Source organism: Leptodactylus fuscus, chromosome 5, assembly GCF_031893055.1.
Source record: "Leptodactylus fuscus isolate aLepFus1 chromosome 5, aLepFus1.hap2, whole genome shotgun sequence".
Taxonomy (NCBI): Eukaryota; Metazoa; Chordata; class Amphibia; order Anura; family Leptodactylidae; genus Leptodactylus; species Leptodactylus fuscus.
In genome coordinates, this window is record NC_134269.1 from 14,253,665 (window position 1) to 14,273,155 (window position 19,491).

General features: G+C 41.9%; 1 protein-coding gene across 2 annotated transcripts; it reads left to right on the forward strand.

The window, feature by feature from the left end:
• Positions 1-2,265: 2,265 nt before the first annotated feature.
• LOC142204708 (calpain-5-like) lies at positions 2,266-19,396 on the forward strand. Of its 2 annotated transcripts, XM_075276019.1 has the most exons (13): positions 2,266-2,419; positions 3,652-4,043; positions 4,282-4,416; positions 14,011-14,225; positions 14,309-14,498; positions 15,325-15,518; positions 15,605-15,682; positions 17,309-17,504; positions 17,652-17,774; positions 17,860-18,056; positions 18,516-18,637; positions 18,711-18,844; positions 19,224-19,396. In XM_075276019.1, the coding sequence occupies exons 2-13, from the start codon at positions 3,888-3,890 to the stop codon at positions 19,392-19,394; spliced, it is 1,911 nt and encodes a 636-aa protein (XP_075132120.1). In that variant the 5' UTR covers positions 2,266-2,419; positions 3,652-3,887; the 3' UTR covers positions 19,395-19,396. The 2 variants fall into 2 exon arrangements, with proteins under 2 accessions (XP_075132120.1, XP_075132121.1); XM_075276020.1 differs by lacking the exon at positions 2,266-2,419 and having other exon boundaries at positions 3,574-4,043.
• Positions 19,397-19,491: the final 95 nt, after the last annotated feature.

The window sequence follows — 19,491 nt, forward strand, 5'->3', positions numbered from 1 at the left end:
ACCATAGATATAAACATTTTGTTAATAAAATTTTATAAAAAAAAAAAATATATTTATTTTTTTGCCTTGGTTCACACTTAAAAATGAACTTCAACATGAAAATATTAGGTAGCGGGAAAGCTGTGCTGGCCGTGAGCGCCATCTTGTGGCTGCCACATTTCTTCTCTCAAACACTACAGAAAGCAGAGGACCCCTTGTCTTATGTCCAGATATGATCCACCAGAAGATTGGCTTGTGCAACCTTCGTCATACTATCCCCATCTCCGCTAGAAGATGTGAGGACATCGGTGGGCCATACCACTCTGTTGTCTTACGCAGGACCTCACTCAGAGGATGTGCAGGTCCTGCTCCTCCCCCCCCTCTTTCGTTATCTTCTTTGGTTCCTGCACCATCTACTATAACGTTATAGGATATTTCAGTGTCCTACTAAAAATCATTCTTACTCTTACGTTGCGGTTCTCTTGCAGTCGGCAGCAGGTTTTCCCCAGCTATCTTTCATCTTAGGTTCAGACAGAATGACGTGTCCAGCCCTAGGGACATGAACTTTGATGATTTTAGGCCATTTAGTCTGGGTCATTATCACACAGAAAATTCCTGTAGTCTTCAGCAGGTTCCTCCACTATTGGTTTCCCCATTACTGGTGACCTCCTCTTGTTGGTCTTCTAGGTGTAGACCCTGTGACTTGTCCACCCCAGGACATTAGCGTTGCTGATCTTAAGCCTTCCATTGCAGCTTTAGCTTTCCATCTTGGCGATTGTCTTGCTGAAGATGAAGTTGCGTTTCTTTAGCAGTCGGCAGCAGGTTCTCTCATGGTTTACCTTTACACTAATGGTATTACAACTTCTCCTACCTGGCTTACCTCATAGCCAATAGCTCAGCCTATGTCCCCCATCTTTGCCGTATATAGCAGCGTGCCATAGGCGGTGTACAACATCCAGTCTGGAGAGGGGTAAAAGCCTCACGTCCTAAACTGGGATCGGCTTGGAAGAGATTCAATGATGGTGGCAGAATACACAGGGCTCAGAGGATGTATACCTGCGAGCAGCTGCAGTCCTGGACTAGTGATAGCCCAAAATCTTATCAGTCTTATTCATTTTAACATTAATATTTTTCACCTACCGTATATACTCGAGTATAAGCCAAATCTTTCAGCCCAGTTTTTGTGCTGAAAAAACTGGGCTGAAAGTAGAGAATGACTGTGACACACATACACATTAGGTATCCCTGTGTCTGACAGTGCCCGGTCTACTGAATATAGGGGATCTGCAGTGCTCCTGTTCTGTCGGGAAGGGGTTAATAGGAGCACTGCAGATCCCCTATAGTCAGCCAGACTGAATTCCAAGTGGGGGAAAAAACCCCAGTCCTCAAGCTCAGGGAAGGGGCAGACAGACAACCAAAACACCCCCTCCCCTTCCCCAGCACCTACTGCACCCAAAAACTCTGACCATTTTAATTTTTTACATTTTCCAGTAGCTGCTGCATTTCCCCCCCCAGGCTTATACTCGAGTCACTGTGTTCCTGCGGTGGGACTTTGCCTTTATGCCTCTGTTTTGCTTTGCTCAGCAGTTTTGGAGTAATTCTGGGTATTTCTCCTCATTATACACATATGGCGTTACGCTTATTCTTTATCGCGCTCTTTAGATGTCTGCGCTCGGAGAGAACAAAAAAAACCAAACCTCGATCCTTAAGGAATTGCCGACCATTTCCGGATAATTTAGCTGCTGATTGTGACACTTGTGTGTTCCCGGAGGAAGATGCTCAACAGGATGCTGCTAATAACTTTCTACCGAGCCTTAAAAGCCAATCCTTAATGTTTAATGAAGTGTCCTCTAGGGGTTCGGAGTGGGCCAGAAGGTCTCCAGTGTACAGCCCCGTTCATGTAGATTCCTCGTCTGAAGATGTATCCAGATCTGAAGGAGGAATATTGTCTGATGATGCCGACGCGGTAGACCGAGAGGAATTCTATCTATGCTGTAAATCAGTCAGGGATATAAAGTTGCGGAATCTCAAGTTACTTTATGTTGTTATGACTAAATGCAAGTCAATTCCGGGCCGTCCAACCTTAAGGGATTTTTAGGATTTCCGAACTGGATGAGACTGGGAGATACATGACAAGATATTGGATGTGTAGTAAGATGATTCCTGGTATTAGTGACTTCTACGGTCTAGTCATTCCCCGGACATGCGTCCTCACTACAGGTGAATCACAGTTGGGTGTCGCCCTGCCCAGACCTGATTTTTTTCTTTACGTGACAGCTCCTCGTGTCACTCGCCTACATGATGTTTGGCTGTTATTGATGTGTGCACGTCCTCTGCCGCCATCTCCAGAATGACCTCCTCTGGTGTCCTCACCAGCCTGAGCTGTTCCTGATCATGACATCTCTGTATCTCTTCTATCTGTCCATCCTGTGGGGTTGCTGTAAGTCTCCATCACGTCTTATTAGCCTCACTATCCAGCCGTGTCTTTGTTGTGTTGTCTCTGCATGTCCTATGAGTATACATATCTCCTCACTTATACCTCTACAACTGTGTAGTAACCTTTGTCCAGGCGTCTACATTCTCCCTTCCTCCACAAAAACAAATAGTAACGCTGTAAAAGTAACCTGGTGAATATCTCCATACTGCTTGTCTCTGCACGCTGCAGGTTCCTTAGCCTCCTCCTGTATGTCTTCATAGGCACTGTCCACCTGAACCACTCTACAGTTTTTCTGAGTGGACTTCTCATCTGTCTTTCTTTCTTCAGGTGGACTACTCTTCAGTCCAGTCTTCGGTGAACTGCTCTTCCAACTTTCTTTCTTCAGGTGAACTACTCACCTGTCGTTCTTCCTTTGGGTGGACTACTCTTCTGTATTTTTTCCTTCGGGAGGACTACTCTGTCTTTCTTCCTTTGAGTGGACTACTCTTCTGTCTTTCATCCTTCAGGAGGACTACTCCTCTGTCTTTCTTCCTTTTGGTGGACTACTCATCTGCCTTTCTTCCTTTGGGTGGACTACTCTTCTGTCTTTCATCCTTCGGGAGGACTACTCCTCTGTCTTTCTTCCTTTGGGTGGACTACTCCTCTGTCTTTCTTCCTTTGGGTGGACTACTCCTCTGTCTTTCTTCCTTTGGGTGGACTACTCTGTCTTTCTGCCAGTCTTTGGGTGAACTACCCTTTGGTCTTTGTTTGGGTGGAGTTCCTCCCATCTATCTTTCTTTGGGTGGGCTACTCTTTTATCTTTTGGCCTTTCTTCAAGTGAATTACTCCTTTGTCTGTCTTCCTTTCTTTGCATGGATTACTCCTTTGTCTGTGTTTGGGTGGACTACTCCTTTGGCCTTCTGCCTGTGGTTGGGTGAACTACTCTTCGATCTTTCTATGGGTGAACTACCATCTGTCTTTCCGCCTGTCCTTAAGTGGACTACTCATTGATAGTTTAGTCTGTCTTCTGGTGGACTAAGTATGTATCTGTCCTTCAGGTGGACTTTTTAGCTGTCTTTGTGTCTGTTTTACGGTCTATCACTCATCCACCTTTCTGCTTGTTTTTGGGTGGACAGTTCATCTGTCTTTCTACCTACTTGGGTGGATGGCTCTTCTCTCTTCCTGATTGTCTTTAGGTGTTTCTGATATCTCTGAAGAACTGGCTTAGCAAGTTCTCTTTACCTTCACACCCACAGACTTAAAGAATGGCACAAAGCATCAAGGTCTTATAGCTTTGAAACAAAAATGAAGAAATCTTGAACCTTAGGCTGGCATTGTCAAGCTAATGCATTGTGTTATTGACATCTTTAAAAGAATCCAAGGAATTTATCTTCAAAAAACGTCATCTCAGGACTTGGCCTCACTTGACCCGGCGCAGGAGAGTTCCTGGTAGAAGATTTCCATAACTATATGGTGGGGGATTGTCCCCACAATGGTGGTTCATTTCCAAGATCAACGCTATGACATTCTCAAGAAACAATGCCGTCAGCGAGGAGGTCTCTTTGAGGACCCCAGCTTCCCTGCAAATGACAGTTCCCTTTACTATAGCAGGAGTCCTCCAAGAGTTGTGGAGTGGAAACGACCCCAGGTAGTTATGACATTGTTTTATGGATGCTACTATGTCTCTATCTCCCTTTACAACTTGCTTGTACTGTTCCCAAGGCCTTTGCAACAATGGTGGTCCTCTGGTTCTTCTTCTACCCAATACCAATAAAGTTCAACCTCAAGTTGTTGGTGGAAACAAGTCTACCCACGAGTCTACTCATCAGATTTGGGAAAGCTACCTCGTAGATACATCTTCTACTAATGTTATCTCTTTTCTCCAGGATCTTGTTCAGTCACCTCGTCTGTTTTCTGAAAGTGGCATCAGCCCACGGGACTTGCAGCAGGGCAGTCTGGGTAACTGCTGGTTTGTAGCAGCAGTTTCTTGTCTGGCTGGAGATCCATCAATTTGGAAGAAGGTAAGATACTTCCCCGGGGACGTCATCGAACTTCAGCAAGTAGGGATCAGCTTACCCTTTGCGAGCCCTCCATTCTCTCCCATGATCTCTATAGGACATTGTCAAATGATCCCTGATTTTGGTAGGACAATTCCTATGTTATTCTATCTACTAGAACATCATGAAGGTTTCACTCTTGCATCATGGTCATCATGATATGAGACAGTTTGGGTGGCAGGGTAGTTGCTTGGTCTGAACAATACTTGGAAGTGTTGGTAATAGATAATGATGTGTTATATTTTCACAAACCAATTATTTAAAGGAGATGTCCGGGAATAAAGAAAACTTGGCCGCTTTATTTATAAATGGCTACACCCGTCCATGGGTTGTCTCTGTTATTCCACCTCAAATACAATGAGGTGAACAGAGCTGAGCCACAACACCGTACTTTCTACTCTTGCCCACCATTGGTGAGATTTTTCAGAACCTTGGTTCCAGAAATGTTGAGGACACTGGGTACAGTGGGAATTCTGGGACCTCCCAATAATGGGGCATGGTGGTCTAGAACAAGAACTTGGAAGTTCTCTAGGTCTCAGAACAATGGCGCCCTGACACTTTGGGGTATCTTATAATTGGGGCACAAGGGTGGATGGATATCTTTGATCCTTTGAAACTTGACTTTTAGATCAAGAACCTACTGGAACTTGGGTCCTCAGAACAATGGCGTATTTATGTCCAAGACCAGATGTGTAACTACCGATAGTTCTTGAGGGCCATTTAAAGATCTCCTAAAATGATGTACCACTTATAATCTTGATGTCTTCTTATTTCGCACATGATGTACCAGGACCTTGGTGAGATTGGCTATGTTCCTGATTTTTATGAATTCCTTTAAGGCTGGAACCCTAACAGGGTCTGGACTGGCTTTTCACATAGATATAGCTTTTGGTGGGACCTAATGTTAGACACCCCTTGACCTTCTGCCATGACCAGGTGGGAATTTTCTGCCCTTGTTCTGTTCCGTCTTCTAAACTGAAAGCGTATTTAGAAATTTTTCAATGTGTTGGAGATGCACAGTGCGGGAACTGCAAAATTGTTGAGAAACTGGTTCCCCGGTTCTGTCACATGTAATGACTCGTCATGCACTTGTTGGGTGGGATTCTTTCAATATATAGACACTGTCGCAACATTTAATAATAATGCAGAGATACCCTATAAAACCGCTGCTCATCACAGCAAATAATGAAGTGGATAAGAAATGGAACGATCTCACCAACATGTGTAGATGGGAGTCTCACTGTGCCGGCACATCACAAAGGAGAACAGAGGTCCCTATATTTACCTGCCAATTCTGACCCTCAAACCCTCACACCTCCTCCATCCACGTCACCAGTTTTAGGCCGGTTATACAACTCCTCCCCCGCTGACATTCATCCACCATAACATTGCTAAACAATCACATAGCGATCGACAGTTCGGCCCTAAAGGTGGCTACAAAGGGAACCCCATAATAGATCCCCCTACTAGAACACCACTCCCAAGTATTAGGGCCAGATTACCCCGGAACAATAGTCCCATATAGAGTCAAATAATAGATCAAGGCATCATAAATGAAGACCCCAGAGAGGTTTAGGGTCATACTGAGGGTCAGTTTGGTACTGCTCTTGTAAGGGCGGAGTGTTTTGGGGTTTGAGGGTCAGCTTTGGAGGGTGAATATAAGGACCTCTGTTCCCATTATTTGCTGTGATGACCCCTGTGTTATAGGGTATCTCTGCAGGGACCGGTGCCTGTATATAGATCATGTTATTTCTACAGCGTATCAGTGAGTATTCTGTACTCCGGGTACAACGATGATGCTAGAGATCTTTGCTGGTTTATTTATGGGATTCTTTGAAAAAGTCTCAGAGTCCCACTTGTATTCCTGAAAGGTCACTCAAGGTCTTGTTTACTACATGTCATGATGGGAAGAAACCAGGAGACCGCAGGATCTAATAATATAGAGCATGCCTGTATATACTGTATATAGTTATATATGTACAGCTGGTATAACCTGGGTATATACTGTATATAATTCTATATGTACAGCCAGTATAACCCGGGTATCTCCTATATATAATTATATATGTACAGCCAGTATAACCCGGGTATCTCCTATATATAATTATATATTTACAGCCGGTATAACCTGGGTATATCCTACTAATATTATAAATGTGAAAGTTTGTGTGTTTGGATGTTTGTGAGTTTGGATGTTTGTTCCTCAATCACGCTAAAACGCCTGGACGGATTTGCGTGCAATTTTCCACAAACATAGTTTTCCCTCAGGATTGAGTCACAGGCTACTTTTGGTGCCACTAAACAACATGGCTTCCTAGCAGGAGACTCACAAAAGCAGGACTCCTAGCCCCAGCTATAGACTCACACACACTGCCTGGCATTTCCTGCCTCAACCTGCCTGCACACTCCTTACTGTCTCCTCAGGAGTCGCCCTCACTCTACTCACTCACATTTACATATAGCTTTCCACTATACATACACAATACAACACATCACATTGTAATTACATGTATCTCCTATCACTGCTATATACAGTACCTGATACATATATACTCCTGTACACAGGCTGTATATAATATATAATTACATGTATCTCCTATCACTGCTATATACAGTACCTGATACATATATACTCCTGTACACAGGCTGTATATACTATATAATTACATGTATCTCCTATCACTGCTATATACAGTACCTGATACATATATACTCCTGTACACAGGCTGTATATACTATATAATTACATGTATCTCCTATCACTGCTATATACAGTACCTGATACATATATACTCCTGTACACAGGCTGTATATACTATATAATTACATGTATCTCCTATCACTGCTATATACAGTATCTGATACATATATACTCCTGTACACAGGCTGTATATACTATATAATTACATGTATCTCCTATCACTGCTATATACAGTACCTGATACATATATACTCCTGTACACAGGCTGTATATACTATATATTACATGTATTACCTATCACTGCTATATACAGTACCTGATACATATATACTCCTGTACACAGGCTGTATATACTATATAATTATATGTATTACCTATCACTGCTATATACAGTACCTGATACATATATACTCCTGTACACAGGCTGTATATACTATATAATTACATGTATCTCCTATCACTGCTATATACAGTATCTGATACATATATACTCCTGTACACAGGCTGTATATACTATATAATTACATGTATCTCCTATCACTGCTATATACAGTACCTGATACATATATACTCCTGTACACAGGCTGTATATACTATATATTACATGTATTACCTATCACTGCTATATACAGTACCTGATACATATATACTCCTGTACACAGGCTGTATATACTATATAATTATATGTATTACCTATCACTGCTATATACAGTACCTGATACATATATACTCCTGTACACAGGCTGTATATACTATATATTACATGTATTACCTATCACTGCTATATACAGTACCTGATACATATATACTCCTGTACACAGACTGTATATAATATATAATTACATGTATCTCCTATCACTGCTATATACAGTACCTGATACATATATACTCCTGTACACAGGCTGTATATACTATATATTACATGTATTACCTATCACTGCTATATACAGTGCCTGATACATATATACTCCTGTACACAGGCTGTATATACTATATAATTACATGTATCTCCTATCACTGCTATATACAGTACCTGATACATATATACTCCTGTACACAGGCTGTATATACTATATAATTACATGTATCTCCTATCACTGCTATATACAGTGCCTGATACATATATACTCCTGTACACAGGCTGTATATACTATATAATTACATGTATCTCCTATCACTGCTATATACAGTACCTGATACATATATACTCCTGTACACAGGCTGTATATACTATATAATTACATGTATCTCCTATCACTGCTATATACAGTACCTGATACATATATACTCCTGTACACAGGCTGTATATACTATATATTACATGTATTACCTATCACTGCTATATACAGTACCTGATACATATATACTCCTGTACACAGGCTGTATATACTATATAATTATATGTATTACCTATCACTGCTATATACAGTACCTGATACATATATACTCCTGTACACAGGCTGTATATACTATATAATTATATGTATTACCTATCACTGCTATATACAGTACCTGATACATATATACTCCTGTACACAGGCTGTATATACTATATAATTATATGTATTACCTATCACTGCTATATACAGTACCTGATACATATATACTCCTGTACACAGGCTGTATATACTATATAATTACATGTATCTCTTATCACTGCTATATACAGTGCCTGATACATATATACTCCTGTACACAGACTGTATATACTATATATTACATGTATCTCCTATCACTGCTATATACAGTGCCTGATACATATATACTCCTGTACACAGGCTGTATATACTATATATTACATGTATCTCCTATCACTGCTATATACAGTACCTGATACATATATACTCCTGTACACAGGCTGTATATACTATATATTACATGTATTACCTATCACTGCTATATACAGTACCTGATACATATATACTCCTGTACACAGGCTGTATATACTATATAATTACATGTATCTCCTATCACTGCTATATACAGTACCTGATACATATATACTCCTGTACACAGGCTGTATATACTATATATTACATGTATTACCTATCACTGCTATATACAGTGTCTGATACATATATACCCCTGTACACAAGCTGTATATACTATATATTACATGTATCTCCTATCACTGCTATATACAGTGCCTGATACATATATACTCCTGTACACAGGCTGTATATACTATATAATTACATGTATCTCCTATCACTGCTATATACAGTGCCTGATACATATATACTCCTGTACACAGGCTGTATATACTATATAATTACATGTATCTCCTATCACTGCTATATACAGTGCCTGATACATATATACTCCTGTACACAGGCTGTATATACTATATAATTACATGTATCTCCTATCACTGCTATATACAGTGCCTGATACATATATACTCCTGTACACAGGCTGTATATACTATATAATTACATGTATCTCCTATCACTGTTATATACAGTGCCTGATACATATATACTCCTGTACACAGGCTGTATATACTATATAATTACATGTATCTCCTATCACTGCTATATACAGTGCCTGATACATATATACTCCTGTACACAGGCTGTATATACTATATATTACATGTATCTCCTATCACTGCTATATACAGTGCCTGATACATATATACTCCTGTACACAGGCTGTATATACTATATAATTACATGTATCTCCTATCACTGCTATATACAGTGCCTGATACATATATACTCCTGTACACAGGCTGTATATACTATATATTACATGTATCTCCTATCACTGCTATATACAGTGCCTGATACATATATACTCCTGTACACAGGCTGTATATACTATATAATTACATGTATCTCCTATCACTGCTATATACAGTACCTGATACATATATACCCCAGAAGCACTGCAGATCCCCTATATTCAGTAGACACAGGGAGACCTAATGTGTATGTGTGTCACAGTCATTTTCTACTTTGAGGGCAGGTTCACACCAGCGTTCAATCTCAGTTATGCAGGTTTCTGTTTCCTGCCCGAGAAACATTCATGGGTTTGAAAAGTGTCCGCCGGTGAGCATCTTCTGCTCTCCGCATTGAAACCGTTTTTTTTTTTTTTTTTTTTAGTCGGACATGCAGGACTTTGTGTCCAGTAAAAAACAAAACGGTTTCGCCATGGGCAGCAGAAGACGGCTCACCCACAGACACTGAATGTCGGTTTCTGTCTTCTGCTGACAGAAAACGGAAACCTGCATAACTGAGATCAGGTGCTGGTGTGAACCCGCTGTTAACTTTTATTTATTTTATTTTTTATTATATTTTTTTAAAACTTTTTTTAGCCCCCCTTGGGGGACTTGAACCTGCAGTCATTTGATTGCAAGTTCCATAGACGGCAATACAAGTGTATTGCCGTCTATGGGAGATTCTCTGCATTACTATTACGGCTGATCATAGACCAGCCGTAATAGTAATATAGCGATGACAGGCCTGGGAGCCTTCATTAGGCTCCCGTCTGTCGTCGGAACAGGTCGGCTACTGCGATATCGCCGCGCAGGAGCCGGCCTGCAACTTTAAAGGTACGGGGCTGGCCGGAGGGGGGAGGACATCTCCGGAGGGCACCTCCGCTGTAACGCTTATAGCGGAGATGCCATAGCTTATGCCTACAATCAGAGATCGCAGGAATAAGCTTCAGCATCTCTGTTGTAAGCGTTACAGCGGAGGTGCCGGATTCTATGGCGACCGCTCTGCAGAGCAGCGCCATTACGTTTACAGCCCGGCATCCGGACCCGGCATCCAGACACCGGGGCGGGTGCCGGGGCCCACAGCATCCCCACGCTCCTGCCAGGAGCGCGGCGATGCTGTACATTAAAATCTGCAGAAGTACTTACGGTACTTCTGCTAGCAGGCCAGGAAGCAGCCACACGCCGGGTGCGGGCCTGAGTTTACGTGGCTACGTCACCCGGCGTGTGATGGAGCGGTGGGGGGGCGGAGTCTGCTATCTTGGCCTGCTACCAGAAAATTACCGTAATGACCCGAATATAAGCCGAGGAGCACTTTTTCAGCACAAAAACTGTGCTGAAAAACTCGGCTTATACTTGAGTATATACGGTAATTATATATGTACAGCCGGTATAACCTGGGTATATACTGTATATCATTATATATGTACAGCCGGTATAACCCGGGTATATACTGTATATAATTATATATTTACAGCCGGTATAACCTGGGTATATACTGTATATCATTATATATGTACAGCCGGTATAACCCGGGTATATACTGTATATAATTATATATGTACAGACGGTATAACCCGGGTATATACTGTATATCATTATACATGTACAGCCGGTATAACCCGGGTATATACTGTATATAATTATATATGTACAGCCGGTATAACCCGGGTATATACTGTATATAATTATATATGTACAGCCGGTATAACCCGGGTATATATTGTATATAATTATATATGTACAGCCGGTATAACCTGGGTATATACTGTATATAATTATATATGTACAGCCAGTATAACCTGGGTATATACTGTATATAATTATATATGTACAGCCGGGATAACCTGGGTATATACTGTATATAATTATATATGTACAGCTGGTATAACCTGGGTATATACTGTATATAATTATATATGTACAGCCGGTATAACCCGGGTATCTCCTGTATATAATTATATATGTACAGCTGGTATAGCCTGGGCATATACTGTATATAATTATATATGTACAGCCGGTATAACCCGGGTATCTCCTGTATATAATTATATATGTACAGCCGGTATAACCTGGGTATATACTGTATATAATTATATATGTACAGCCGGTATAACCTGGGTATATACTGTATATAATTATATATGTACAGCTGATATAACCTGGGTATATACTGTATATAATTATATATGTACAGCCGGTATAACCCGGGTATATACTGTATATAGTTATATATGTACAGCCGGTATAACCTGGGTATCTCCTGTATATAATTATATATGTACAGCTGGTATAACCTGGGTATATACTGTATATAATTACAGTCCTATGAAAAAGTTTGGGCACCCCTATTAATCTTAATCATTTTTAGTTCTAAATATTTTGGTGTTTATAACAGCCATTTCAGTTTGATATATCTAATAACTGATGGACACAGTAATATTTCAGGATTAAAATGAGGTTTATTGTACTAACAGAAAATGTGCAATATGCATTAAACCAAAATTTGACCGGTGCAAAAGTATGGGCACCTCAACAGAAAAGTGACATTAATATTTAGTAGATCCTCCTTTTGCAAAGATAACAGCCTCTAGTCGCTTCCTGTAGCTTTTAATCAGTTCCTGGATCCTGGATGAAGGTATTTTGGACAAACAATTCAAGTTCAGTTAAGTTAGATGGTCGCCGAGCATGGACAGCCCGCTTCAGATCATCCCACAGATGTTCAATGATATTCAGGTCTGGGGACTGGGATGGCCATTCCAGAACATTGTAATTGTTCCTCTGCATGAATGCCTGAGGATTTGGAGCGGTGTTTTGGATCATTGTCTTGCTGAACTATCCATCCCCGGCGTAACTTCAACTTCGTCACTGATTCTTGAACATTATTCTGAAGAATCTGCTGATACTGAGTGGAATCCATGCGACTCTCAACTTTAACAAGATTCCCGGTGCCGGCATTGGCCACACAGCCCCAAAGCATGATGGAACCTCCACCAAATTTTACAGTGGGTAGCATGTGTTTTTCTTGGAATGCTGTTTCTTTTTGGACGCCATGCATAACGCCTTTTTGTATGACCAAACAACTCAATCTTTGTTTCATCAGTCCACAGGACCTTCATCCAAAATGAAGCTGCCTTGTCCAAATGTGCTTTTTCATACCTCAGGCAACTCTATTTGTGGCGTACGTGCAGAAACGGCTTCTTTCTCATCACTCTCCCATACAGCTTCTATTTGTGCAAAGTGCGCTGTATTGTTGACCGATGCACAGTGACACCATCTGCAGCAAGATGATGCTGCAGCTCTTTGGAGGTGGTCTGTGGATTGTCCTTGACTGTTCTCACCATTCTTCTTCTCTGCCTTTCTGATATTTTTCTTGGCCTGCCACTTCTGGGCTTAACAAGAACTGTCCCTGTGGTCTTCCATTTCCTTACTATGTTCCTCACAGTGGAAACTGACAGGTTAAATCTCTGAGACAACTTTTTGTATCCTTCCCCTGAACAACTATGTTGAACAATCTTTGTTTTCAGATCATTTGAGAGTTGTTTTGAGTAGCCCATGATGCCACTCTTCAGAGGAGATTCAAATAGGAGAACAACTTGCAATTGGCCACCTTAAATACCTTTTCTTATGATTGGATACATCTGGTTATGAAGGTCAAAGCTCACTGAGGTTACAAAACCAATTTTGTGCTTCAGTAAGTCAGTAAAAAGTAGTTAGGGGAATTCAAATCAATAAAATGATAAGGGTGCCCATACTTTCGCACCGGTCAAATTTTGGTTTAATGCATATTGCACATTTTCTGTTAGTACAATAAACCTCATTTCAATCCTGAAATATTACTGTGTCCATCAGTTATTAGATATATCAAACTGAAATGGCTGCTGCAAACACCAAAATATTTAGAACAAAAAAGGATTAAGATTAATAGGGGTGCTCAAACTTTTTCATAGGACTGTATATATGTACAGCTGGTATAACCTGGGTATATACTGTATATAATATATATGTACAGCCGGTATAACCTGGATATATACTGTATATAATTCTATATGTACAGCTGGTATAAGTTATACATCTTCTTGTACGTTGTCATATTGATCATGCTGGTCTGGTCTTGTTTTGTATTCTTCTACCACAGGTTATACCTTCTCCTACAGAACAAGATTGGCCTCACACTGATGGAGGTTCCCCACATTCCGGCATCTTTAGGTTTCGATTTTGGCGCTTTGGCCGTTGGATAGAGGTCGTCATTGATGACCGTCTGCCAACATCTGGAGGGGAGCTGATATTCTGTCGGCCTGGTCAGAAGGGTAATGTGTTCTGGTGTCCTCTACTTGAGAAGGCTTATGCCAAGTAAGTTTTTCTTTGCTCTTGTGGTCTCTGGTCTCTTGACCCATCCTGGTTTCTAATCTGTGTATTATTGGGATCTCTTATAGACTCATCGGAAATTATGAAGCCTTGGATGGAGGAAGCACGGCTGAAGCTCTCATTGACTTTACTGGTGGAGTCTCCGAGGCCATTAGTCTTTGTGAGGGGAATTATGGAACGGATGAAGAAAAGAAGAAGCTGTTTAAGTCTCTTATGAAAGCCCACTCTCGGGCATCTCTCATATCGGCCGCCATTAGGGTAAAAATACTCATGGTGCCATCTTGGCCAGGTTGAGCAAAGACAATGGGTGCTTCCAATGATCAGGCCAGATTTTGGTTGTGGAGATGGATGAGGAGATTCGATAGGATGACCATTAGTCTACGTAGTTGGGAGACATGATGCTCCTAAGATTCTGACTATTTTAGTAGAAATCTTAAGAAGTCTCCATGATGGTTGTGGAGAATTGGGCAATGGTCGGAAGGGTAATAAAGACTTTCAGTGATAGGGTTGAAAATAAAATTGGTAAGAGAGCATAATGGATGATCGCCATGAAAAATTGGGTTTGTAGATGGACATAATACGTTTTTGATCAGACTGAAAATTGGGCCCATTAGAAGAAGATAATGATGGCTTCAGATAAGGTTTGAAGGAAAGGTAAAGATCAGGCCTGAATTCCAAAAATTGAGCTGAGTAGGAGATGATGATAACAGCCAACAGCAGCTATGGACATATAGATAGAGTTATAGATGGAAAAATTAGGGTTAGACCCGAATCAAGTCATAGAGAAGAGATCATGAGAGATCCTGAACCTCGAACCAGAATGAAGTCATGGGAGATACAATAACAAGAGTGGGTAGTCATCCATGTAGAGGAGATGATGAGTACTTAATGTTGAGTGTTTCCAAATGAAGCTTTGTAGGAAGTCCCAAATGGAATGGATAGGTCCAATGATAGGGACAAATAATGAGCATTCCCAATAATCTGGTCAAGAATCCAGGGATCCAGGGTCCTCACGAAGACCAGATGTCCTCATACTATGACCTGATTGTTTCCCTGGTAAAAATAGCTTTTTCTTTCAATTCAGCCAACCTCAAGTCAAGCTTTTGAAGAAGTCCTTTCCAGTGGCCTCGTCACAGGTCACGCCTACAGTGTTACCGCCATTAGGAATATCAACTTGCACTCTGGACTGTTCTCCCTCTTTCGGACGCATAAATTAAGGCTCATTCGTTTACGAAATCCCTGGGGAAGCGGAGAGTGGAAGGGAGCCTGGAGTGATGGGTGAGGGCTAAACTGAGCCACAGAATAAATCTATGGACTGTAAGTCGAAATCATTTGATGTGAACACAAACTATCTGTTTTTGTAGGTCAGAAGAATGGAAGAAAGTGAGTCGAAGAGAAAGAGAAAAGTTGGGAGTCACTGTTGATGATGATGGAGAATTCTGGTAAATGTTGACTGTCAATGGGTGGCTCAGTGGCGTAAGTACTGCCGTAATGGCTGCCACAGGGCCCGCAAATTCAGAGAAGCCTGTGGGCCATTGCTACTTTTTTTTTTTTTAATAGGCCGTTACCTGCTCAGTAGTAAAGGTAAAGGTCCCACTTAGGGGACCTTTACTACTCATCCTTCCTCGACTGTTTCTTCTGACTTGATAGTGATTTTAATGAGAATTAGTTGTACAATGAGTAGAAAAGGAGCCCTCAGCTCACTAACTTGTCATTCATCTTGTAGACCTTGTGGTCACTATGTGGGTATAGTGTATACACTGGTCACCTCTTGAACCCCCACTTCAGGAAACATGGCTCATCTGATGGTTGTTTATTGGTTGTATCCAGCAGAGAACGTGGAGATGTTGCCATGTATGCATATTGTCCTATATGGGTCCTATATTACCCAAGCTACTGGTTAAAGTGCGGCGCTTAAGCTCCCACTTTGGTAAGTCTACAGTACCTGGAGCTAGCCGCAATACACTCCATCAACGCCTACATCTACCTGAAGCAACTACTGTTGTGCGAGGTCACCACACGCTCAAACCCTAGATACCGTATGTTGAGCAGGGTGTGTGAGCAGCAGAGACCTTTGATGAAGTTCCATCTACAAAACCCAAGGGTTCCTCAAAGTCAGCTCCCTCAGTTTCTGCACCATGAGTTTCCATGGGTGGCAGAGTTATGGCTAGAGGCACAGGCATGGATAGGGGTAATGTGTAGGGGCAAAAGCAGTGTGGATGTGGAGGCAAGCTAAGCAGCAAAAACTGGGGGTACAAGCAGAGGCATGGACTGGGGTGATGTCTAGGAGCAAAAGCAGTGTGGATTTGGAGGCAAGCTAAGCAGCAAAAACTGGGGATACAAGCTGAGGCATGGACTGAGGTGATGTCTAGGGGCAAAAGCATTGTGGATGTGGAGGCAAGCTAAGCAGGGAAAAAGGTGGCTAGAGTCAGAGGCATGTCCAGAGTCACAGGACAGCTGCATGACAGAAGCTAGGCCTGAGCCAGCAAGGCCCAAGATGCTCTCTTTTCTAGCCTCTTTAGAAAAACTCCCCCATCAAGTCTAAGGAAGACATTGGCTTGGCAGCCCTTCATAACTCCCATTGACCAATGGAGAAGGCCTGTGGGATCTCCTCTTTTTGAAATAGGGAGTCAAGTGGGGAAGTTCTTGAATTTTGTGGTGGTTCCATCTCATGGTTCATCTTCCACCCATGCGATGAAGATGTGGTGAAGTGAAGTATACACTGGTCACCTCTTGAACCCCCACTTCAGGAAACATGGCTCATCTGATGGTTGTTTCATGGTTGTATCCAGCAGAGAACGTGGAGATGTTGCCATGTATGCATGTTGTCCTACATTCAAGTCTAAGGAAGACATTGGCTTGGCAGCCCTTCATAACTCCCATTGACCAATGGAGAGGGCATGTGGGATCTCCTATTTTAGAAATAGGGAGTCAAGTGGGGAAGTTCTTGAATTTTGTGGTGGTTCCATCTCATGGTTTATCTTCCACCCATGCAATGAAGATGTGGTAAGGTGAAGAGGAGGGGTGCGGTGTTTATTGGTTCTTATATAGTCCATACTCTTTACTAGGATGAGTTGGGATGACTTCTGCTCGCACTTCACTGACGTCACCCTCTGCCGACGAGTCAACACTCATCTTCTCAGCACTCAAAAGACCTGGAAAGAAGAATCAGCTTTTTCAGCTTGGAAAAAACATTCGGATCCACTGAAGGACAGGAGTGGTGGCTGTCCAAATAACCGGGACACCTACCTACACAACCCACAGGTATATAGACACATCACAATTACTTAGCAATCCCAATCCTATCAAGAGCTCAATGCCAGAAAGCACCAGAAAAATGGAGAGAGTAACATAATGTCATAATAGTATAGAAAATCTAACGTTGTCAATATGTCTCCCGTTGTGTTGCAGTTTTGCTTTGATGTCACGTTGGACCAGGACAATGTTCTCATCTCTTTGGAGCAGGAGGATCGACGAACCGAACGTACTGCAGGAGGCGGCGAAAACCTGCCCATTGGATTTTTCGTCTTTAAGGTGCCATAGAGTGAATTTAGTGGTTTACCCCATGCTATATCCCAGTCTGCTGGTCTTTATCAATCACTTCTCCTTCTCCTTCCAGGTGGAGATAAATCGCAAGTACCGTATACACTGCATGGCCACCAAAATGACTTCTTCAACATATATAAACTCTCGCAGTGTCTTGGTCCATACTGAACTCCCCAAGGGCCGCTATGTCATCTTACCAACCACTTTCCAACCAGGGTTGACTGGTTCCTTCCTTCTACGAGTGTATACAGACCGTGCAAGCCATCTTAGGTGAAAAATTTTCCAGGGAATTTTTTCAAAGTAGCAATCCTTTTGGCCATATGGGACATGTTGGGGCTACAAAGTGGTTCTACCGTATTATGTACATACATCCTTGGGCCCTCCATGGCTCAGTATACTATTTTGTTGGAATAGACTACAAACCTATTGGAGTGAGCTTTCTATATACCACTACCCACCAGGGACTATATACCATTGAGCACTGGAAATACTGCTTACGATTGACCATTGCGCTTAAAAGCCAAAATGGGTCCACTATTTACAATTACAGTATATACCACCCAATCAGCAGGGACACTAAAAATTGAGATCTACCATTGGCGTACCAATGGGTCACCATAAACTGTGAAGATATCCCCTTAAAAACCATAAAAAACCTCCATATACATTCTATTCTAGTATATTAAATCATGGGAAAATATGTGAAAATGACTGAATTTTTGCTCACAGGGAACTGACAGGAGATGCTCCTCAGCCGTCCTGTATGTCCTTCCTGGTGGGCGCTCCACGAGTGGTCACGTCTATCACTGTATACGCAGGATCAGGACTGTCAGTGCCAGGAGGAGGCGGAGGTACAGTCCTATTTCTATTGCACCATTTTTAGACCTTTTTTGACCATGTATTGACCACTCTGGTTCCTTCCAGACCCAGCTGTCTATGCTACAGTGAATTGCGAGGGCAAAAAAGTCACCTCAAGAACAGTCAAAGGCCAGAACCCAGAGTTTGACCTGAAAGCAATATTCTATCGCAAACATGTAAAGCGGCCTATTATTGTGCAGGTTGGTGTAGTGTGTCCTACGTTTATGTATTTTTTGGTCACGCCAACAGGTCTTCTGGATGTTCTCCAGATTGGAAACCATACACAATGGAGATTCATCAGGGTAGAGGGGCTTTATAGTGTATGAATGTCTTATCAACCTTCTGAGCTCTTTTCTATGAAGAACCTTGTAAAAATGGTGGGGACGCCATTTTGGAAGCCCCATTTTAATGGTCCAGATGTCTACGTAGGAGTAGAAGACATCTCCAAGACCACAATATCACCCAACTCTAGTCCAAAGGGATTGTTCCTCTTCCTGGGCCCTAAATTATCCACAAGGTCTGTTCTTGAGGGCCACTAGACCAGGAACTTTTACTTCACAATGCTATGATTTATTTTAGGTTTGGCTGTCTCGCTGGACCAGAGACACCCTTTTGGGCAGTGTATCCATCCCTTGCACCATTGGAGAGTCCAACCAAACCTCAGTCCTGAGACTGCAGAGGAAAGATGTGACATCTGCTGGATATGTCATGGTGGAGATGTCGAGCAACTCAGACCTGACTGCACTCTGACTCTTTGATGTCTTGGTTTCTTTTCTTTGTGTTACCTTGTACTTTCTATCGGTAGCTCTGGTTTTGTCTCCCCCTCTTTCCTGTTCTACAGTATTGT